This window comes from Scyliorhinus canicula, chromosome 1, assembly GCF_902713615.1.
Source record: "Scyliorhinus canicula chromosome 1, sScyCan1.1, whole genome shotgun sequence".
Lineage (NCBI taxonomy): Eukaryota > Metazoa > Chordata > Chondrichthyes > Carcharhiniformes > Scyliorhinidae > Scyliorhinus > Scyliorhinus canicula.
In genome coordinates, this window is record NC_052146.1 from 243,921,809 (window position 1) to 243,945,652 (window position 23,844).

A 23,844-nucleotide genomic window follows, 5' to 3' on the forward strand; every position below is an offset into this window, starting at 1 on the left:
GCCTCCTGACATCCAGCTGAGCTGTGCCCATCGCTAAACTTCAGGGACGTACTGCACTGCACGGCCTTGCCCCACTAGAGTCGGAGGGTTGGCGAGATAGGATCAAAAAGAAAAATGGATGACGAAGTCTGAGCAGAGTGGCCATTCAACTCTGATTTCCACTATGGAAGTTCATGTTCAATATATATTGAGGTGCACTTGCATTGCTTTACTCCATCTCAAATAGCTTTCTTATACGCTTTAACATAATGTGCAACAGACTGGCATTGCAATGCTTCAAATCACAAATCTCACAATGGCGTGAAGAACATTTTAAAAATAGTAAAATAAGCAGTTTATTTTTCCTAAGAAAGGCAGAAGGCTCAAGGACAATCACTTTGAAATGGAGGTCCAGAATGGCAACAATCAGAGCAGTTCAAGTAAAAATTGGATGTTTGGTTAGCACTTTTCCAAGGTTACGGAACTGAGTTTGTTCAGTATGTAAGAGCACTATTGCAATGGATGTAAAAGGCAGCTGAAATTGCTATCATAGAACCCTACAGTGTAGAAGGAGGCCTCCAAAAGAACACTCCACCCAGGACCTACCCCCACACACCCCGCCTTATCCCGTAACCTAAACTGCACATATCTGGATACTAAGGGGCAATTTAACATGGCTAGTCCACCTAACCTGCACATTTTTGGACTGTGGGAGGAAACCGGAGCACCCAGAAGAAACACATGCAGACACAGGGGGAAGGTGCAAATGTCACACAGTCACCCAAGGCTGGAATCGAGCCAGGGTCCCTGGCGCTGTGGGCAGCCGTGCTAAGCATTGTGCCATCTCTCTGCCCATAAAGTAGGATCCTTGGTTCCTTCCCACTACCCCGAGGGTGAATACTCAATCTTATACATGCTTGGTCTAAGTGCGCAGAATAAGAAGTCTTGCAACACCAGGTTAAAGTCCAACAGGTTTGTTTTAAACGCTAGTTTTCGGAGCACTGTTCCTTCCTCAGGTGAATGAAGAAGTATGTTCCAGAAACATATATATAGACAAATTCAAAGATGCCAGACAATGCTTAGAATGCAATCATTTGCAGGTAATCAAGTCTTTACAGATCCAGAGATAGAGGTAATCCTAGGTTAAAGAGGTGTGAATTGTCTCAAGCCAGGACAGTTGGTAGGATTTCGCAAGCCCAAGCCAGATGGTGGGGTTGAATATAATGCGACATGAATCCCAGGTCCCGGTTGAGGCTGCACTCGTGTGTGGAACTTGGCTATAAGTTTCTGATCGGCAATTCTGCGTTGGCGCGCGTCCTGAAGGCCGCCTTGGAGAGCGCTTACCCGGAGATCAGAGGCTGAATGCCCTTGACTGCTGAAGTGTTCCCCGACTGGAAGGGAACATTCCTGCCTGGTGATTGTCACGCGATGCCCATTCATTCGTTGTCGCAGCGTCAGCATGGTCTCGCCAATGTACCACGCTTCGGGACATCCTTTCCTGCAGCGTATGAGGTAGACAACGTTGGCCCGGTCGCATGAGTATGTACCGTGTACCTGGTGGGTGGTGTTCTCACGTGTAATGGTGGTATCCATGTCGATGATCTGGCACGTCTTGCAGAGATTGCCATGGGAAGGTTGTGTGGTGTCATGGTTGCTGTTCTACCAGACTCGGCCAACGTTGTCTACCTCATACGCTGCAGGAAAGGATGTCCCGAAGCGTGGTACATTGGCGAGACCATACAGACGTTGCGACAACGAATGAACGGGCATCGCGTGACAATCACCAGGCAGGATTGTTCCCTTCCAATTGGGGAACACTTCAGCGGTCAAGGGCATTCAGTCTCTGATCTCCGGGTAAGCATTCTCCAAGGCAGCCTTCAGGACGCGCAACAACGCAGATTCGCCGAGCAGAAACTTCTAGCCAAGTACTGCACACATGAGTGCGGCCTCAACCGGCACCTGGGATTCATGTCGCATTACATTCACCCCCCACCATCTGGCCTGGGCTTGCAAAATCCTACCAACTGTCCTGGCTTGAGACGATTCACACCTCTTTAACCTGGGGTTACCCCTATCTCTGGATCTGTAAAGACTTGATTACCTGCAAATGCTCGCATTCTAAGCATTGTCTGGCATCTTTGAATTTGTCTATATATATGTTTCTGGAACATACCTCTTCATTCACCTGAGGAAGGAGCAGTGCTCCGAAAGCTAGTGTTTGAAACAAACCTGTTGGACTTTAACCTGGTGTTGTAAGACTTCTTACTATGCTCACCCCAGTCCAACGCCGGCATCTCCACATCATGGTCTGAGTGACACACACTCAACAATTTTGTCCCCATGACAGTAACCATGTTAGATTATCTGGAGTTAATCACAGACTCTAGTTTCCTACAAAATTGAAGCATTGTTTTAATGAATGGGCTACATCATGAATCGTAGCATGCCTGTTTATGTATGGTAGAACCCTGCATATAAGAAAATTCATATGGCCTGTATAGTCCAGTCATTCACATGTCGGAACATTTTGCCACTGCATCTCTTCTATGTTCTGTCCCCACAGAGGGAGTGCTCCCAGTCATTAACAGTTATACCACTTGCAGTAATTTGTTTATTAGATTTAATGTACTTTCTCAGGCAATCTTGACCAAGGTCAATATTCATGACGAGCAGAAGTTTTAATTATTTCTTGAGACCTGGGCATTGCTGGCAAACCTGAAATTTTACTGCCCATCGCTAATTACCTTTCAGAAAGCGGTGGTAAGCTGACTTCTTGAAGTGTTGCAGTCCAAGCAGTGTAGATGCACCCACATTGCTGTTGCGGGGGCAAGTTCCAGGATAATAATTCATGGATATTTACAATAACCACTCGTGAAACCTATCTAATAAATATTTGATATCATATCTCGTAAAGTATTACCATATTGTACCTCTGACCATACGAAAATGTATGAAATAGATTCTTTTTTTTTTTAAATAATTTTTATTGAAAGAGTTTTTCCATACAGACATTTACCCCTACTAATTTTTAAATTATTTACAACACAATCCCTCTAGGCAAATGTCCCTCCCTCGCCCGCCCTCTCCCGCGCACCAGTCCTCCCTCCCCCCCCCCCCCCCCCCCCCCCCAGGCAACCTTAACAAACAAGGCAGCCTACAGTTTCAGACATGAGCAGCGAGCAGACTTGCCCGCGTTACAGTCGTGCATGTCCCCCCACGACCCTTGCTGCCCCCCCTCCCCTCCCCCCCCTCCCTCCCCCCCCCTCCCCTCCCCCCCCTCCCTCCCCCCCCCCCTCCCCCCCCCCCCCCGGGTTGCTGCTGCCACGACCCCGAACGTCTATCTCTGATCTAAAAAGTCAAGGAAAGGTTGCCACCGCCTGGCGAATCCCTGTACCGACCCTCTCAGGGCAAATTTGATCCTTTCTAGCTGAATATAGCTAGCCATATCGTTAATCCAAGTTTCAACGCTTGGAGGCCTCGCGTCCTTCCATTGAATTAATATCCTTCGTCGAGCCACTAGGGACGCAAAGGCCAGTATTCCGGCCTCCCTAGCCTCCTGTACCCCCGGTTCTACCCCGACCCCAAAGATCGCAAGCCCCCATCCTGGTTTGACCCTGGACCCCACCACCTTCGACACCGTCCTTGCCACCCCCTTCCAGAACCCTTCCAGCACCGGGCATGCCCAGAACATATGCACATGGTTCGCTGGGCTTCCCAGACATCTGACACACCTGTCCTCACCCCCAAAGAACCGGCTCATCCTTGTCCCCGTCATGTGAGCTCTATGCAGCACCTTAAATTGAATGAGGCTCAGTCTCGCACACGAGGAGGAAGAGTTGACCTTCTCCAGTGCATCCGCCCACGTCCCGTCTTCTATCTGCTCTCCCAGCTCCCCTTCCCACTTGGCTTTCAGCTCCTCCCCTGATGCTGCTTCCGCCTCCTGCATTATCTTGTAGATGTCTGATATCTTCCCCCCTCCGACCCAGACCCCCGAGAGCACCCTATCACTCGCCCCCTTACTGGGGAGCAGGGGAAACCCCTCCACCTGCCGCCTAGCAAATGCCTTCACTTGTAAATATCTGAACATGTTTCCCGGGGGGAGCTCAAACTTCTCCTCCAGCCCTCCCAGGCTCGCAAACCTCCCCTCTATAAACAGGTCCTTCAGCTGCCGTATGCCCACCCTGTACCAGCTCTGAAATCCCCCGTCGATGTTCCCCGGGATGAATCTATGGTTCCCTCTTATTGGCGCCGCCAACAGACCTCCCATTTCCCCCCTATGTCGCCTCCACTGCCCCCATATCTTGAGGGTGGCCGCCACCACCGGGCTCGTGGTGTACCTCGTGGGGGGGAGCGGCCATGGTGCCGTTACTAGGGCCCCCAGGCTTGTGTTGCCACAGGACGCCCTCTCCATTCGTTTCCAAGCTGCCCCCTCCCCTTCCATCATCCACTTGCGCACCATTGACACATTTGCCGCCCAGTAGTACCCCGAGAGATTGGGCAGTGCCAGCCCTCCACTGTCCCTACTCCGCTCCAAAAAGACCCTCCTCACCCTTGGGGTGCCATGCGCCCACACGTAGCTCATGATGCTACTCGTCACCTTTTTGAAGAAGGCCCTAGGGAGGAAGATGGGCAAGCACTGAAATAAAAACAAGAACCTTGGGAGGACCGTCATTTTGATTGACTGCACCCTCCCCGCCAGCGACAACGGTACCATGTCCCACCTCTTAAATTCCTCCTCCATCTGTTCCACCAGCCTGGAAAAGTTCAACTTGTGGAGGGTCCCCCAGTTCCTTGCCACCTGCACCCCTAAGTACCTAAAGCTCTTTCCTGCTCGCTTGAAGGGGAGTCTCCCAATACCCTCTCCCTGGTCCCCCGGGTGTATCACAAAAACCTCGCTTTTGCCCAAATTTAGTTTGTACCCCGAAAAGTCCCCAAACTCTGCTAATAGTTCCATTATCTCCGGCATTCCCCCTTCTGGGTCTGCCACGTACAGCAGTAGATCATCCGCATACAGCGATACTCGATGTTCCTCCCCTCCCCTAGTCAGTCCTCTCCACCCCCCTGAACCCCTCAGTGCCATCGCCAACGGTTCAATCGCCAGTGCGAAAAGTAGGGGGGATAGGGGACATCCCTGCCTGGTCCCTCGGTGGAGCCCGAAATACTCCGACCTCCTCCCGTTTGTCACTACACTCGCCGTCGGGGCCGAGTAGAGCAACTTCACCCACTTAATAAACCCTTCCCCAAACCCAAACCGTTCCAATGTCTCCCACAGGTACTCCCACTCCACCCTATCGAATGCCTTCTCCGCGTCCAGCGCTACCACTATCTCAGCCTCCCCCTCCACTGCCGGCATCATAATTACATTCAGCAATCTCCGCACGTTCGTGTTGAGCTGCCGCCCCTTCACGAACCCCGTCTGGTCCTCATGGATTACCCCTGGCACACAATCCTCTATTCTAGCTGCCAGGATCTTTGCCAGCAACTTGGCATCCACGTTCAGAAGCGAGATAGGCCTGTAGGACCCGCACTGCACGGGGTCTTTATCCCGCTTCAATATCAGGGAGATCAGAGCCTGCGACATTGTCGGGGGCAGAACCCCCCCCTCTCGCGCCTCATTAAAGGCTCGTACCAGTACCGGTCCCACCAAGTCCACATTTTTCTTATAGAATTCCACCGGGAACCCATCTGGCCCCGGCGCCTTCCCCGCTTGCATCTGACCTATTCCCTTGACTAGCTCCTCTAGCCCTATTGGCGCCCCCAGCCCTTCTACCAGCCCCTCCTGGACCCTTGGGAACCTCAATTTGTTTAGGAAGTCCTCCATTCCCCCTCTCCTCGTCGGCGGCTCAGACCGATACAACTCCTTGTAAAAATCCCTGAAGACCCCGTTCACTTCTTGCCCCTTCTGCACTACCTTCCCGCCCCTCTCCTTCACTCCCCCAATCTCCCTAGCCGCATCTCGTTTGCGAAGCTGGTGTGCCAGCATCCTGCTCGCCTTTTCCCCATACTCATAGACCGCGCCCTGTGCCCTTCTCCACTGCGTCTCTGCCTTCCTGGTGGTCAGCAGGTCGAACTTGACCTGCAGGCTGCGCCGTTCTCCCAGCAGCCCCTCCTCTGGTGCCTCCGCATATCTCCTATCCACTTCCAATAGCTCCCCCACCAGCCTCTCCCTCTCCTGCCTCTCCTTTCTTTCTCTGTGCGCCCTTATGGAGATCAGCTCTCCCCTGATCACTGCCTTCAGGGCCTCCCAGACCATCCCCACCTGCACCTCACCCGTGTCATTCAAGTCCAGATAGCTCTCAATGCTCTTCCGGACCCTTTTACACACCTCGTCGTCTGCTAACAGCCCCACATCCAGCCGCCACAGCGGGCGCTGGTCCCGCGCCTCCCCCATTTCCACATCCACCCAATGCGGTGCATGATCAGAGATCGCAATGGCCGAGTACTCAGCTTCCCGTACCCTCGGGATCAGCCCCCTGCTCAACACGAAGAAATCGATTCTGGAGTACACTCTATGGACGTGGGAGAAAAAGGAATACTCCCTCGCCCTCGGCCTACCAAACCTCCATGGGTCTACTCCTCCCATCTGCTCCATGTACCCCCTCAGCACTTCTGCCGCTGCCGGCCTCCTATTGGTCCTTGAGCTCGATCTGTCTAGCCCGGGGTCCAGCACTGTGTTAAAGTCCCCCCCCATGATCAAGCCCCCTGCCTCCAGTCCCGGAATGAGGCCCAATAGGCGCCTCATAAAACCCGCGTCATCCCAGATCGGGGCATATACGTTGACCATCACCACTTTCTCCCCCTGCAGCTTACCCTTCACCATCACATACCTACCCTCATCCGCCACCACCTCCTCCGCCACGAACGACACCCTCTTTCCCACCAGAATCGCCACCCCCCGGTTCTTTGCGTCCAATCCAGAGTGGAACACCTGTCCCACCCACCCCCTTCTCAGGCGAACCTGGTCCACTACCTTCAAATGGGTCTCCTGTAACATTGCTACATCAGCCTTCAGTCCCTTCAGGTGTGAGAATACCCTTGATCTCTTGACCGGCCCATTCAACCCCCTCACGTTCCAAGTGTTCAGCCGGGTCGCGGGACGACCCGCCCCCTTCCCCTGCCGATTAGCCATGTCCTGTTCCCTGCTCGCCCCGGGTCGACCCTCCCCTTCTGACCCGCTCCCCATGGCGATGTCCCCCTCCCCCCACCTCTCCAGTCCCCCACTTCCCGTTTCTGGTCTTTTCAGCAGCAACCCGGTGTCCCTCCCTAACCCCCCTCCCCCCCCCCCCCCAGGCTAGGACCCCTCCTAGCCGCGATGTACCCTCCATCGTACTCCCGTAAGTCAGCTGGTTCACGCTGACCCGGCTGCTCCTGCCACACTCCGACTCCCCCCGGCTCGGGGGGGGGGGGGCCTCCCCCCCCTTGCCACTCCTCCCAGGCCCCGCTCCAGCGCGGGAAAGGTCGCCATTGCTAGCCACGCCCCGCACTCCTCCCCTCCCCCCTCCTCTGCCCCGCGCGCGGGAAAACAGAGGAAAGCCCGCGCTTTCGCCCTGCCACACCCCCCCCCCCCCATCTTCAGTTCCACCCCCGTCCCCGTCCATGCCTGTAAAAGAACCCCCCCTAGGGGCCCATATCCCCGTTCTGCTCTCCCCCCCGTCCCACCTCCCCAACTTAACATTATAAATAACAGATAAATAACAAATAACAATGTACTTAACAGTCGCCCTCTACCAAACAGCATAAATAACCATAAATAACCATGAATAACCACAATAACAATAACTAAGGGAAGTTGGCAAAGGGGGAAAAAACAGGGGAAAAAACATCAGAAGAAAAACCACAGCAAGAGTTCAAAATCCAAACAAAGAATTCAGCTGAAAGTACCCGAGCGGCTACGGCCGCCAAGTATCCCCTGGGTCTAATTCGAGTCCAGTTTCTCTTCCTGTACAAAGGCCCACGCCTCCTCTGGGGACTCAAAATAGTGGTGTTGGTTCCTGTAGGTGACCCACAAGCGCGCTGGCTGCAGCATTTCGAACCTGATCCGGTTTGCATGTAGCACCGCCTTCGTCCGGTTGTACCGGGCCCGCCGCTTTGCCACCTCCGCACTCCAGTCCTGGTAGACCCTCACCGTCGAATTCTCCCACTTGCTGCTCCTTTCCCTCTTGGCCCACTCCAGCACTCTCTCACGGTCGCTGAGTCGCTGGAACCGCACCAGCACCGCCCTCGGGGGCTCATTTGCTCTTGGCCTCCTAGCCATGACCCTGTAGGCCTCTTCCAGCTCCAGGGGCGAAGGGACGGCCGCTGCCCCCATCAGGAAGCTCAGCATTTCTGCTACATATCCCGGGAGGTCTGACCCCTCCAGGCCTTCTGCCAGGCCCAAGATCCTCAGGTTCTTCCGCCTCATTCGGGTATCCAGCTCCTCAAAACGGCTCTGCCATTTCAGGTGGAGTGCCTCGTGCACCTCTACCTTTCCCACGAGGACCGTGGCCTCCTCCTCCCTCACAGTCATCTCCTGTTGCAGCTCCCGAATCGACGCCTCTTGGGTCGCCTGGGCTCCCATCAGCCTGGTGGTCGTCGCATTCATTGACTCCAAGAGCTCCATTTTCAGCTCCGTAAAGAAGCGCAGGAGAGCGGCCTGCTGCTCCTCCGCCCATTTCCTCCATTCCTCGGGTGCGCCACCGGCCGCCATTTTGGTCTTCTTCCCCCGCTTTTTTTTGGGAGCTGCTGTTGCTTTCTTTACCACCCCACTCCGGGTACCGACCATAAAGTTGGTCTGGTTCTCTTCAGGGAGCCTTCCCCCACCGGGATTTGTCCTTACAGCGCCGTTGGGGCCCTCCAATCGGCCCGAAAACACCTTTGTAGCAGGAGCAGCCAAACGTGCGACTTAGCTGGTCATAGCCGCAACCGGAAGTGCATGAAATAGATTCTAACATCAAGCAATAGAAAAGCAAAATGTTGCAAGTACCCAGCTGGTTTGGCAGCATCTGAGAGAAGAGGTGAGAAGAGAGAAACAGATTTTACAGGAGAAATTCTGAACAACATTGTTGTTAAATATGGGCAGGCCCATTTTCGGGACCCTACCCTGATAGTTTCTAATCCCCCTGCCTGCGCTATTTTTCTGGAGATGGCCAATTAAATGACCACCTTTGCACCGCCGTCCACCTTGGGATGCAGAGTAGGCAGTGTTAATGGGAGGATCAATCAGACCACCAAAATCTGTGAGTGACTGGCAGCCCCACGAGGAGATACGGGGTTCTCGCGAGGTAGGTGGAAAGGTTTGAGGACACCGCAAGATGGATGCACCCTTTGAAGACCACTGAATTTTTAAATATAAAATGTGACGACAGCTGCTAAGTCTTCATTTTGAAGGGGCGCCAATCCATAGGATGGCAATTGTGGCCCTCTGATTCCCCAAGGCTCCAGGATGAGGAGTTTAAAATGAGCAAACAACACTGAAGACGACTTGACAATTGAGGGTTCAGCCTCACCATCAAATATCAGGCAAATCCAGGTGGTGTCACCAATTTTCCCTCAAGTGGATACTTAAGTTATCCTAATTGGCTACCCACTTCTTCCAGGCAAATGTCAGAGTGCCTGGGTTGCACTGCCAAGATGCCAGAGCTTGATAGTCACCCCCCAGGTACCGTTAGGTCTGGCCCACGTTTGTGTGGACCAGTACTAAACGCCGCCTGGTCGAGACCTCACTGGGGAGGCCATTAATTCCCAAGTGCTGGGAGAATTCAGCATAGACGTATTTAAATATGCCTGATAGCTCATTTAAATATGCCAATCTGGATCTTGCCCAGCAAGGGCGAATCTAGATTGCGGCGTCTCGCGAGGTTCGGTTAAGTCTCGCAAGACGTCTCAAGCATCTTGAATCTCACGAGATACAACAGCCTCATTGCGTCACCAAGTCAGGCACGATAAGGCTAGTAAATTCCGTCCTCTGGGCTCAACCTTTAGCTCTTGCTTATTTTCCTCATCTTAAAACCTCTGCCTTTCTCCCTTCTCTGCTTCCATTCATTGCCCAGGAGATGTATTTGTACATAAACAGATGCATGTAGGTGCAACTATTATCTCTCAGTAAGGAGCCATTCTAGTACACACAGTTACAGGTACTAGTTCTGTTCTATAACACTGCACACTCGCAACAAATGACCATTTGTATCCAAAGGCTGTAACTATTTTTAGAATCCATTCACATACCAGAATTAAATAGCTTGCCAATGTTAATTTGATGGAATGCAAAAAATAGATAAAAGTTGTTCTGAGTGTTAGCTGTGCCTTTCAACAAGAATACAAATAGATGCACTTGGCCACATAACAGCAACAAAAAAGAACTGCTAAGAAGAAACCCGGATTGAATATTATTGGCTGGGTGTAGAAATGTATTCTTAATTTTGTTTCATTTGTAACATTGAAAATAAAAGATACTCATCAACAAGTTTAGGAAAACCAATTTTTCAATGCTTATAAGCACAAGTTAAAGATTGTAAAATTTGAATAATCTTTGCTGTAAATTTATAAAATATAACGAGTGAGATAGATGGCCATGTTATTATCCTTCATATATCATGGCTCACTTGTTTTAAAGATCACAAGCTGTGCCTGTTCTGCTTTCAAGAGAATTGCTACTTGTACCATGTGTTTTTTCCTTGCTGTGTTCCCATGTGGTCACCTTGGGTTCTTTTTCTCCTCCCACAAGGATTAGGGAGATTCATCTTCTCACTTAGTATTGTTTATTTGTCTGTGTGCTAGAGTTTCTTTCTGTTGGCATGCAATTCCAATCTGATGTACAATGGTAAAAAAAATACTTGCTGAGAGCCATGTTTTTTTCAGAGAATTACAGTGCATAAGGAGGCCATTCTGCTCATCGAGTCTGCACCGGCTCTTGGAAAGAGCACCCTACCCAAGCCCACACCTCCATCCGATCCCCATAACCCAGTAACCCCACCCAACACTAAGGGCAATTTTGGACACTAAGGGCAATTTATCAAGGCCAATCCACCTAACCTGCACATCTTTGAACTGTGGGAGGAAACCAGAACACCCGGAGGAAACCCACGCAAAAGCTGTATTGAGTGCAGCAAGGTTTTATCCAGGCGCAGAGTGTGGTGATTGCTCCATTTCCGAGAATCATAAATGTAAATTTTATGAAGTCTATCAAAGAAGCCCCTAAGTGCTTTTGGGATTATAGCAGATCTGTCCATATCTGAGAGCGAAAAGACACATTGATATTTCAAGGATGTACTCTTCATCTGGATGGATTTCCCTTTTCTGCTGCCAATGCACCTGGCGTAAATTTCAATCCGCGATCCTCCCGATTGAAGACTGAAGTGCTCCCACCAGCGGGGAAAACTGGTGTGTTTTCCACTGGCACTAGGAGCGGATGGGATATGCCATTTAATGACACTTAGACATTTTTCACAGATCGGGATTCATGCACCATTCATCGTAATTTTTTTAATGATGGTCAGGATTTTCGCTGGACTTAAGAGGAGTGTGGTCTACTTTCCCTGATGGGTCCCGCTCCCCAAGAGATCAGGAAACCCTTTGTAAGGGACACCAGATCTCAGGTTTCCGCTGCAACCCCCCTCTCCCCTCCTCCTCGCCACCACCCCACCGCAGACCCACCCCCACCCCCCCCCCCCCCCACCCCCAACCCCCCACCCCCATTGTTGGCAAGGGCTCTCTTTTCAGGTCCCCTCCCATGGCAGTTCATGGAAAATTGCACTCTGCGGGGTGGCGAGGAGGTGAGTACCATCCCTACACTTGCCTCAAGACTGCTGAGGGGTGTCCATAATGGGAGATGTGGGTTGGGGGGGCAGGGTGGCGGGTGTTTTGATTGACAGGTTCAGGTAGATTCAAAGGAAAGATTACTGTTGTTTATTTATATAGTTCTATTCAAGGAATGAAAGCTGTCTTGGGAAATCACACATCACAGACAGCAGCCTGTCATAAATCTGCACCATTCTATTTTCCGTTAATCTTAGCGGATTCGGTATATATTGCCTAAAAAGGTTGTGGAGACAGATACAATATTAACATTCAAAAGGTTATTGGATCTACTAATATGAAAATGAATTTGTAGGGCTATGGAGAAGGAGCAGGTGATTAGATCCGCTTAACTTAAAAAGTTAAAACAGCAAGTCCAGGGGAGGCAGTGGTCAGTCTCATACTGTCCCCTAAACTAAGAAATGTGAGAAGAGTAAAAGTGGCCAAAGATCACAGATGCAGGCAAAAATAACCAGTCGGATTTTCCGTTCTTGAGACTAAGGATTGATGCCGGAGCAGTATTTATAGACTTCTACGATAGCAATGCCGCACCTGGACCAATTCAATGACTGTTAAGGGGCTGGCACCAGCGCCAAGTGGAACATGAGAAATGCTGGCGGATTTGTAGGATTGACACTCAGGAGGCAGACAAGCTGCAGCCACATATACACACTTCACTCCCCACACACAACAGCACAGCCAACAAGATGGCAGCAAGGAGAGTGGCCCCGAGATTCACGGACGTGGAACTGGAGACCCTGCTGGACGGCATTGAGGAGAGGTGAGTGTCCCTGTGCCCCAGGGTGGGAAGGAGGCTGCCAGCCGCCGCCGTATGACGGGCCTGGGTGCAGGTGGCAGAGGTCATCAGCTCCATGGGCCACAACGTTCAGACTGGCCAGCAGTGCTGGAAAAAACTGCACAACCTCCTGAGGGCAGCCAGGGTGAGTTGGCAGCACTATTCCGCTGGCACAAACCCCATACCTCACACCAGTAATCCCACCTCTCCCATCCAGAGGGTGGCCGAACCCTCTGCACTGCATGTCGGCACCCATACTGGCTGTCATGGCTGGGTGCCCTGGCCACTGAAGCCACCAGCTAAACATCCTCTGGGCTAAATGTGTCAGATCATCTAACACTGTTCATTTTCTGGTTCCCAGTCCACAGGAGTAGGCCGCACACAACCGCCAAGAGCGGGAGAAGACTGGAGGGGGACTGCCAGACCTGCAGCTCCTCACCACAGCAGAACAGAGGGCACTGGATGTAGTCGGTGGGCCGAGGAAAGGGCAGTTGCCAGGGTGGAGATCGGCATTGGGTGAGAAAGCAAGACCCCGCTGAGTTGCGGTTCCCTATGGTACATGTATCACCCTCCCACCACCAACCCCACACCCACCGCCACCACGCCCCTACCCCTCACCACACCCCTCTACTCCCCGCCACCACCCCATCACTAACCCCACCCCCATCCAGCCCCACACCTCCTCTCCACCACCCCTCCCCACACAACCCTTTCCCCACACACCCCCACCAACCCCACTCTCCCCTGGCCTGCGATACAAACATGCATTTTTATCTTGTATTGTGCAGGAGCCTCTGGTGATGGTGCGGACCCTTCTGGTTTTTCCCACCCCTGACACCAACCGCAACCAGAACCCCATGTGTCGACTTGCGAGAAAAACGAGACCAAAACAGACAGGAGTCCTCGACCCGCATCCTCAGACACCCCGGAGCTTGAGCCTGAGGATGATACTGACTTTCTGCCACAGCTGGCGCCAACACCCTCCACCATCCGAGAGACATTTACCTTGGTTGGGCACTTCAGTGAACAGGCCCCTGGAACAATATCTGGTGCGCACCTCACACATGCTCCAGCACAGCAGGTGGAGATAGGAATTCCCGAGGGGGTGGATGGTCGAGGGCAAGCCGACCCCGGGGATTAGCTGGCGTCCAGATGGTTTTCGGACATCTGGAACGGACAGTCCCATCAATTGTGGAGATGCAGTCGCAGAGCCAGGGTCTGCATGAGGGGCTGTCGGTGAGCATCCAGCCCCTGCAGGTGCAGTTGGAGGAGTCCAACCGTGTGCAGGAGCAGGAGGTGGTGCCGACCATGCTTGCCACCGAGGCCAACCTGCGTGGGTGGCATCTGCAGTGGAGGCATTGGGGTGATAGTTTTGGCTCTGGATCAGCATGCCCAAGACCTGGGGCATTCGGTGCAGGCACTGGCCGAGGCCCAGGATACGGATGTCGCCTCACAGGCAACCATATGTCAAAGCCACATGGAAATCACAGTGGCGCTTCCATGCATGGCCCTGTCACAGCAGGCCATGGCTGGGTACGTCGCGGCATTGCCCAGGCGTTTGCCGACGAGGTGCAGACAGTGGGAGGTGGCTCAGTCCCAGAGGAAGATGGCACAGTCACTGGCTGATGTGACACGGTGATGGCACAGTCAATGGATGGTGTGGCGCTGTCCCAAACAGAGGCTCCATGGCTTCGAGCATGCAGACCCTGGTCGAGACCATAATGGGCTTTCAGGACTGCCAGAGCCAAGTGGCAGGAGAGCCTCAGGGTCTAGCTCCGCTGGCACCCCCATCACATGGAGTAGCCCGGGAGCCATTAGGCACCCAGAGGGAGGAGGAGGTGATGGGTTCACAGGTGACTCATGTGGGGGAGGTGCCGGAATAATGCTGCAGCTCGGACACCCGTGGCCTCCTGAAACTGGTATATCTGGTGGGAAGCAGGCAGAACTGGGCAGCGCAATGCCACCTGGGATGCCCGAACAGCAGCCGGGCCCATTGAGGCCCGGACGCCCCAGAAGACTGCCGCTAACGGGGACCCAGGTTGCAGGTTGGGAATCACGGTAGGCCATCTCCACTCCTGCTGTACTGTCTGGGGATCCACCAAGATGTAATGTTAGGGTCTGTAAGGCCAGAAAGTTATACAGCAGTTAAGTTGGTACAGGTGCAGGGCACAGTTTAGTTATAGGGGCAAGGGTACAAAACTGTATATATGTTGTCACATTAAACACCTATTCACACTGCTACAACCTGCCTCAGTCCTCTGTCAGATGGGTGTGAGGAGTGGGCTGCCCGGAGAGGGGGAGGAGAATGGGCAGACATTGGGGGGGAATGGGCCTGGGCTCCCCCCCACCCCTACTACCCTGGCCGACCGTCCCCACCACCGTCACGCCAGGGATTCGATGGGACTGAGTGATGGATGGGCAGCTCGTATGCAGGGATCACGCAGGTGGATGGTGAAAAGTGCTACCATGGGCAGGAGGCAGCCTTTACCAATTGATGTGGAGCACAAGAACACATCACAGAGCGGGTTATCATCACCCTCCATCTAATGGGCCAAACCCGGCGTACAGTCAACCCAGGGCCCCCGCCCCGTGGTGAAGCAGGTATGAATCACATTTAAACTAATTCAGCAGGGGCATGGGAACCTGGATTGTAGTTTTGGGGTACGGGAGATTGAGAGTATAGAGGTCAGGAGCACAGATTTGACTTCGCAGGAGGGTTCCAGTGTTCAGGTAGGTGGTTTGAAGTGTGTCTACTTCAATGCCAGGAGTATACGAAATAAGGTAGGGGAACTGGCAGCATGGGTTGGTACCTGGGACTTCGATGTTGTGGCCATTTCAGAGACATGGATAGAGCAGGGACAGGAATGGTTGTTGCAGGTTCCGGGGTTTAGGTGTTTTAGTAAGCTCAGAGAAGGGGGCAAAAGAGGGGGAGGTGTGGCGCTGCTAGTCAAGGACAGTATTACGGTGGCGGAAAGGATGCTAGATGGGGACTCTTCTTGCGAGGTAGTATGGGCTGAGGTTAGAAACAGGAAAGGAGAGGTCACCCTGTTGAGAGTTTTCTATAGGCCACCTAATAGTTCTAGGGATGTAGAGGAAAGGATGGCGAAGATGATTCTGGAAAAGAGCAAAAGTAACAGGGTAGTTGTTATGGGAGACTTTAACTTTCCAAATATTGACTGGAAAAGAAGTAGGCTGCAAGGGTTGGGCACACTGGATATGTGGAGCTTGTTCAAGGAACAGCTATTGCATGTTCCTGATAAGTACGTACCAGTCAGGCAGGGAGGAAGGGGTCGAACGAGGGAACCGTGGTTTACCAAAGAAGTGGAATCTCTTGTTAAGAGGAAGAAGGAAGCCTATGTGAAGATGAGGCGTGAAGTTTCAGTTGGGGCGCTTGATAGTTACAAGGAAGCGAGGACTGATCTAAAGAGAGAGCTAAGACGAGCAAGGAGGGGACATGAGAAGTCTTTGGCAGGTAGGATCAAGGAAAACCCAAAAGCTTTCTATAGGTATGTCAGGAATAAAAGAATGACTAGGGTAAGAGTAGGGCCAGTCAAGGACAGTGGTGGGAAGTTGTGTGTGGAGGCTGAGGAGATAAGCGAGATACTAAATGAATACTTTTCATTTAGTCAGTCTCTCCTCTCCCTCCCCCCCCCTCCCCACTCCTTGTTGGTGAACCTGGAGGCAATCAGGGCATCCCATGCACGCTGGCCCTGGCGCACATGTCATGTATCATCCTGTGTTTGCCCTGGCCTCCATGTCCTGTCCATCCTCCCCTTCCCTGCATCCTCCTCGTCGGACGAGACTGGCGTTTCTCTTCCTCCAGCACGTCGCCACTCAGCTGCGTGCTGTTGTGGAGGAAGCAGCAAGCCGTCACAATAGGGGTGACCCTCTCAGTGTCATACTGGAGGGCCCCTCCAGAGTAGTGCAGGCAGCTGAACCGCATCTTCAGGATGCTGAATCACCGTTCAATCACGCAGCTGGTTGCTGCATGGGCATCGTTGTAGCGGGTCTCGCCATCGATCTGTGGCCTCCGAATAGGCGTCATGAGCCACAACCTCAGTGGATAACCCGTCACCCAAGAGCCAAGCTCCCAGCCGGTGGGGGGGCATCGCGAACATGTCAGGAATCACCGAGTGTGCCAGGATGAAGGCACACTGCCCGGGTATCGGACGCAGACATGTATGATGCGCAGTTGATGGTCACATATCAACTGCACGTTCATCAAGTGGAACCTCTTTCAGTTTGTGTAGAGCGGCCCGTCATCAGCAGGTGCTCAGAGCGTCAATCACCCCCTGGATCCGGGGCATCTTGTCGATGGTGTCGAACCCCACTGCCCGGGCATCCTGTGGGCTTGGACTACATTGAAGTGGATGTATTGAGCCGCCTGGGAATCTGTGACAGCATTGATGCCCCTGTGCACCGGGGTCTGTGAGATCATGGACAGGTCCGTACTCAGCGCCTGGAAGGACGCCGCGGCGTAAATGTTCAGGATGACCATCACCTTGACAGCCACCAGTAGCGATGTCCTCCCATATACCCCCGCACTGCAGGTGTACCATAATCTGGCAGATATGTTGCACTCTCTCCCTGCTCAGCCAGTCTTCAACGGCATACCCGATCTAGCAGAATCACGAATGACAGCCGCTGCTGGAACACACAAGGCCTCATGCGGCACCTCTTTGGCACCTCCTCTTCGTCGGCCTGTTGGGCAGCCAGCTCTCCAACCTGGGTAGCTGCTACTGTCCCTCTGTGGCACACTCTGCTGCTGCCTACTCCGCTGCCGCACATACTGCTGCTGCAACTTCCTCCTCCTCATCCTCAGCTGCAACCACTTGTGCAGCTGCAAGGCATCCCCCGGGCTGTGGTAACTAGTAGGAAGGCCACAATTGCTGGTTGAATTCCAATATCCATTGTCTGCGGGAGGTGAAAGACTGGCATTTTATTATAGTGCGTACCCCGGTGTCCAACAAGGTGCAATGGGCTGCATGGTGGGCCCGGTTGGCACTGCGGGCTCTGCGCCCATGTGTTCCCCCCATCCCTGCACCCCTGACCCCGATGGTGGCCAGCACTGTGGGGGCCTCTGGCCCATTGCGCCTGTCCCTGGTGCCAGGGGTACCATCGGTTAGCTCTACCTTTGCCAGTGGTACACTCCATGGTTCCCACTCGACGCCCCCTTAGTGGCTATAGTGGGCTTTGCCTTTGGGTGGGCCACCTAATGCCAGTGGGTGGCGGCTGTGGGGGGCGGGTTTGGCGGAAGGTGGCGTGCGGGGGTGGAGAGATGGGGGAATCCATACATACAAGGGCAGCACGGTAGCATGGTGGTTAGCATAAATGCTTCACAGCTCCAGGGTCCCAGGTTTGATTCCCGGCTGGGTCACTGTCTGTGCGGAGTCTGCACATCCTCCCCGTGTGTGCGTGGGTTTCCTCCGGGTGCTCCGGTTTCCTCCCACAGTCCAAAGATGTGCGGGTTAGGTGAATTGGCCATGCTAAATTGCCCGTAGTGTCCTAAAAAGTAAGGTTGGGGGGGTTGTTGGGTTACGGGTATAGGGTGGATACGTGGGTTTGAGTAGGGTGATCATGGCTCGGCACAACATCGAGGGCCGAAGGGCCTGTTCTGTGCTGTGCTGTTCTATGTTCTATCTGGTGTCACTCTGCAGAACCAGGGGCCAAGGTGGGTGGTCAGTGGTGTGTGCAACCAGATGGCTGCCTTGCAGGCCGTGGCAATAGCGATCTGTGCCTGGACACCGCCCCAGCCCCAGTCCCACCTCAGGGGGGGTGACGGTCACGGCTCTTTGTGTCCTATTTCCTCTCTCTCCCTCATCAGCCATGACACCAGTTTCACAAATTTTGAAAGCACAAGTGAATTGCGCCTTTGGGAACCCAGCCAATCAGAAGTGGAGAATTACGGAGGCCACAGAGAATAACGGGTGGGGCCCATGAATTACATGCAAACGGTGTTTACTCTATGTGCATTCTGGACTGCTTTGACGCCGCTGTCGAGGTGACGAAGAATTACGATTTGGCGGCAAATCGATACCCACCAAGCTTTTGGGATCGGAACCTATCCTGCACCCAATTGCATTTCACGATTTTGGCGTTGCCAACGGAGAATCCCGCCCAAAATATTTATTTAATGGTGAGACGTTGGGAAATGCAGGAGTACAAAGGGACCTGGGTGATCTTGTTCACGAGTCACTAAAATGTAGCATGCAGGTACAGCAAGCAATTAGGAAAGATCAGGGAGAAGAGTGGAGTTCTCTGTCAGCTGGTTTATGACAAAGGGAGAGAGGTGTAGAAACCTATCCTGCCCAACAGTCTCCAGCATCTAGTGATGACCGTGGTTCATAATCAGGCAGGACAACAGGTTTCAAAGAAGGTGGACCCACTGACAGGAAGTTGGTGTTATTGGTCAGGGATGGTTGCCAATATTGCTAATTACTGCCAGAACTGCGAGAGGTACACTTTGGCCAAAGTAGAGAAACGGCTTGGCATGGGTGGTGACACCCGTAACGTCAAATCTGGAGCTGGAGGGCAGATTCAGAAGAGAATTCCCACAGGAGAGCGACATGATATCAAAAGTTGAATGGATGATGTGAAGGCAAGAAGCCTGCTTAACAGTATGGTGGGACCTGAAGCAGTAAGCAGCTGAGTGAAGAGGATTCAGATAATGATGGGCATCCTGGAATATGTATGCCAGGGATTCTGAAGGTGCATTTGGTGTGCAGAGGCTGACTCTAGTGCTGATAGGAGATGGCCTGATTTCTGAATGTGAAGCTGAGGTCAAAACTAGATCATCCATGATCTTATCAAATGGAGGGTCAGGTTCGAGAGGCCAAGTGGCCTACTCCTACTAATTCTTAAGATTGCATCAGAAAGCGAGACCAATGGATCAATAAACTGTGACAGTGTCTGATTAGGTGCATGTAGCAGGCACTGTAGTGGGACAATAACCAAATTCAGACATAATTGAATTTCTCACATGCAAGATTCCAAGATAAGTTTGGATGTCAAAATCTCTGCAAATTGATTTAGTTCTTCTGGAATAGCAGCTGTGATTCTACTTATTTGTTCTCAGGATTGGTGTGATGCCTGCAAAGTTACATTTATTGGCTTTCACCAGTTGCTCTCGAAAGTGGTGGAGATTTCCTTTGAAAATTTTCAGTCCTTGTTCCAGAAGTGCTTTCACAATGGTGTTAAAAGGAAAAAAAACTCCCATTTGAATATTTGGTTGGTTGCCATCTCCTATTTTGATTCAGTTTCAATGACACTGGGTGCGATTGAACTAAATGGGAACAAAGTCCCATAGAGAGCGCATTTAGCTGCGTGTTTCCCGGCATTCACAGCACCAAGAAACACACCATTAAATGGCCCTCGGGTTCAATAGGGGGCCTCAGCAAGTAACAAATGGCCAAGGCCACACATAGCCCCGTTTTCTGCACTGAGAAATTCTGCTTTCCTGGGGGTCCCTGACCGTCTCCCCCATCCTCAACTCACTATGAGGGGTCCACCCGCCCCCCCCCCCCCCCCCCCGGCACCCCTCCCGCACCCCTCCAAAACCCACGCACGGCACACCCAGCCCGATTTCTGCCGTGCAAAAAATGACGGCCAGGCACCTTGACCGTGCCAACCTTGTACTCTGGCAGTGCCCTGCCAGCTGGCAGTTCCACTTAGCACCTTGGCAATGCCAAGGTGGCACCCAGGTGGCACTGCCAGGGTGCTCAGGTGGTACCAATAGTACCAGGGTACCACCCAGCCCAAAGGGCATGCATCTTAAATCTCGCGAGGTGTTGCGGGCTGGGTATATCTGGGAGCGGGTCTCCTGGCTTCTTTAGGCCAAGTTGCACAGAGGCGCACTGCTTTTCGGGTGTAGTGTGGCAACTCAATCATGCCGAATATCTTACGTTTATTTAATTTGAACATGGTTTGCTGTATCAATGCAAACACAAGTGTTGTCAACTTCCCCTGTGTATCTTTTGCATTGATGACAAGGATTTGTTAATAACTCCAGCTTTGTTTTGGTGAAAAAATGACCACATGGACATGGAGGCATGTTATAGAGGACACAGCAAGGCAATTTCACATGATATTGAATAGAAATGCAGTACAGGCATTTATTTCCCCATCTTATGTGGATCATAAAAATGTTGAAATGTCCAATTGCTATACCTAGAGCTAAGTAATCTTCCTCATCTTATAGTTTTGTCATGCTTGCCTTTCCAAAATAGTTTTTTTCAATAAATTAGAATTATTATAGTGCTATGGTGAAGTGTATCATTCTGATGGCAATATATAATTATACTTATTCTTTCTGGCTTGCTTATAAATGATCAAGGGCTGCTGTCATATCTTTCATTTGTTATTGCATCTTTCTCTCCTTTTAACCGCATGTTTGCGCTAAATTCTTCCTGATGTTTGCTAACATGCCACTACTGCTTACTAACCTTTTACATATTTTGCTTTTATTTTGCTGGCAAAGTTGCATTGATGAAAGCTGACTTGCAAGGTAGATAGCTGTGTGTTTGTACAAAACAAGACTGAAATCTATGTCTGTGCAATACATATACAAACAGCACATATCTGCTTTGGAACTCGATTGCATTCATGTCAAAATTTTAGAATCAGATAAATATTTTTTTAAAGTATTGCCTATATGGGACTTTCAGTCTTGACTGTTTCTTTATCAGTTATTTTAGTATGATCAACACATTTGTTTTGCACTCTCCCTTGGATTCTAATTTTCACTCCTAACTGTTTTAGAAACGTGAAGTTATTTTCTTCATTCTGACACCCAACCTAACCATGTTCCTTTCTATGTCCAGTTTTCAATTGACAGAAAGCATGCAAAACTTATTAGTATAAGACTAAAGATGCGCATCGGCCAAAATGCAAGTTTTGTCTGCTCTAACTTAGGGCCAAGCACAACCTGCCAAGAGGATTCTTGTGGAAACCAAGGTGTCTGTCTACAGCAGTGGGATGGCTTCTCCTGTGACTGCAGTATGACTTCCTATACGGGAACCCTGTGTAATGACCGTAAGTACACAAATGGGTGTTTGGAATGTGAGATGCTGTTGTGGTTCCAAAATTATTGCAATACTTTGACAAATGAGAAATTATGATGCAGCCTGAATCTGAAGGTTTTGTGCAATAATCGATAATTTTATGGAGAGGTTGTTTATGAAGTGCAATGCAAAATGGTGAAACTGATATAAGGTACTGCCGATTTAATTGTTTCAGCTGCAATGAGTGGTGCTTGGCAGAAATATTGCTGAATGTAATTGTCCAAAAGCAAAATATGTACGGATGTAGCAGAGTTATGTAAAGGTTCTTAATGGTCACTCTTTGTTTGAGGGTATCTTGCTAATTTGATTTTGCCAAACTATATCTTTTTGTGGCATTTTCAAACAAAATTGGATTAAGTGAAAAGCAGCAGTGGATATAAGTCTAGTTTGTGCAGGTAGATCTTGTGAAGTGCACTGATGTGTCAGATAACGTGCGGTAAGAAATATTTAGCTTGTCAGGGCAATGTTTCATCAATGTTGTTAACTCACCCTTGTCTCAGTTTGCTTTTTCCTTATCCTGATTGCAGCCAATCACCTGACTCTGAAGATGCTGCTCTGTTCCAACACTCAAGGGATGATTCTAACCCTGGCTGCCAGAGACACCAAGCAGACAGGAAGTTAAAATTATCAGTGGGATTTCCCATTCTCCGTGCTCCTCCTACTCCCACTCACCCCAATCCCACAGGTGAAATTTTCACCTGCAGTTTCGGGCTGTGAGACGAACACGAGCTGTAAACCCAGTCCTTCTTTAAATAAGCAGAATTATTCAGGCCGGATGAAATTCCAACAGTGGGCCTGAACTGGAAGTAGTTGCGGCTTTCCTCCACAGGATGAGAATTCAGACCCTGAAATGGGATCCAAATGGGTGAGCCTTACTTTACTTTTTTTCACTTGGTTGGAGGGCCATTGAGAGCAAGATAATGTTCCCCGAGGCACCAGAAAAAAAGTCTCAATTTACTTGAGTGCCAGGGATTATTACTTTGGTCCCCAGCTGCCAGCCTCTATCATTGCTCTCTCACCTCCCAGGCATTGGTTGCTGGTTACAAGTGGAAATAATAGCTGGGGATGGAATTTACTGCCCTCTCCCGAGGCTGTGGAGCATTTAATCGGGTGGGAGGATGCTGGTAGAATTGGCAGTATTGATCGTATAGTCACTGGAGTAGTAACGCAGAGGTCCAGGTTAATTCTTTGGGGACAGAGGTTTCAATCCCACCATGGCACCTGGTGGAACTTATTTGAGAACTGAAAGGTAGTCTCAGTACTGATGACCTTGAAACCATTGTCAATTGCCATAAAAGCCCAGCTGATTCACTAATGGCCTTTGGGGAAGGAAATCTAACTTGCCTAGCCTACATGTGACTCCAGACCCACAGCAATTTGGTTGACTCTTAACTACCTTCTGAAATAGCAAGGCAAACCATTCAGTTCAAGGGAAATCAGAGATGGACAGCAAACGCTGGCCTTGCCAGCTGCCCTCACATCCCATTCAAGAATAAATGAAAGGTGATAACCCTGTTACCTTCCCATCTCTGCCCCCAATTTAAGTCCAGGGTGAAAAGACTCATGAATGTTTCCCACCCCAAAGCCAATTGAGGCCCTTAAGTGGGCATTTAATGTCCACTTAGGGGCGTCATCCTGCTGTAGCTGGTATTCAACCAGAGGCAGACAAGATCTTTGCCATGCAACAAGCCTGAAAATGAAACTGTGTTGAATTTCTTTGCGGTCTCCTGGGAAGATCCTCTGAGTATCTTTGAGTGAGGTGCCTGGCATTCGGATGGCTGAGGCTTGCTGAGAGCCATCCCCGACCCTTTCTTCCAAATCTCCTTGCCATCCTCTCCATACAGTTCCCCATCTTGTAGTCCCCATCCTGCTCTCACGCATCTGTGGCATTGGTCCCTCACTGATCCTGAACTTTTATTGAGTGCACTACCAGAGGCTACCACCTGATGGCACTGGTGAGCAACAAGAAGCTGTCGGCCTCTGGTTAAGTGGCAGCTCCCAGAAGTGGATTACAGTAACCCTCCCACCACAATGTCCTTGACCTCAAGGAAGGTTTGCCACGAGCCACTTAAGTGCCTGTCTGGCAAAACATAAAAATTGCAAGATCAGAAGATGGCTGGCCGAACAGGCGCCGGAACGTGGCGACTAGGGGCTTTTCACAGTAACCTCATTGAAGCCTACTCGTGACAATAAGCGATTTTCATTTCATTTTTCATTTCACAGTGGCTCGCATGGCTG

The 23,844-nt window shown here is 51.2% G+C and overlaps 1 protein-coding gene across 47 annotated transcripts in view; it reads left to right on the forward strand.

Annotated features, from left to right (window-relative positions):
- nrxn1a (neurexin 1a) overlaps window positions 1–23,844 on the forward strand; it is a 2,342,145-nt gene that overhangs the window by 1,351,939 nt on the left and 966,362 nt on the right. For 25 of the 47 annotated variants that reach the window (XM_038810283.1, XM_038810313.1, XM_038810330.1 and 22 more), the window contains 2 exons: window positions 21,024–21,050; window positions 21,458–21,577. In XM_038810283.1, the coding sequence (XP_038666211.1) occupies window positions 21,024–21,050; window positions 21,458–21,577 (147 nt within the window). The remainder of the gene's footprint in view (window positions 1–21,023; window positions 21,051–21,457; window positions 21,578–23,844) is intronic. The other 22 variants (XM_038810497.1, XM_038810476.1, XM_038810496.1 and 19 more) reach the window with 1 other exon arrangement.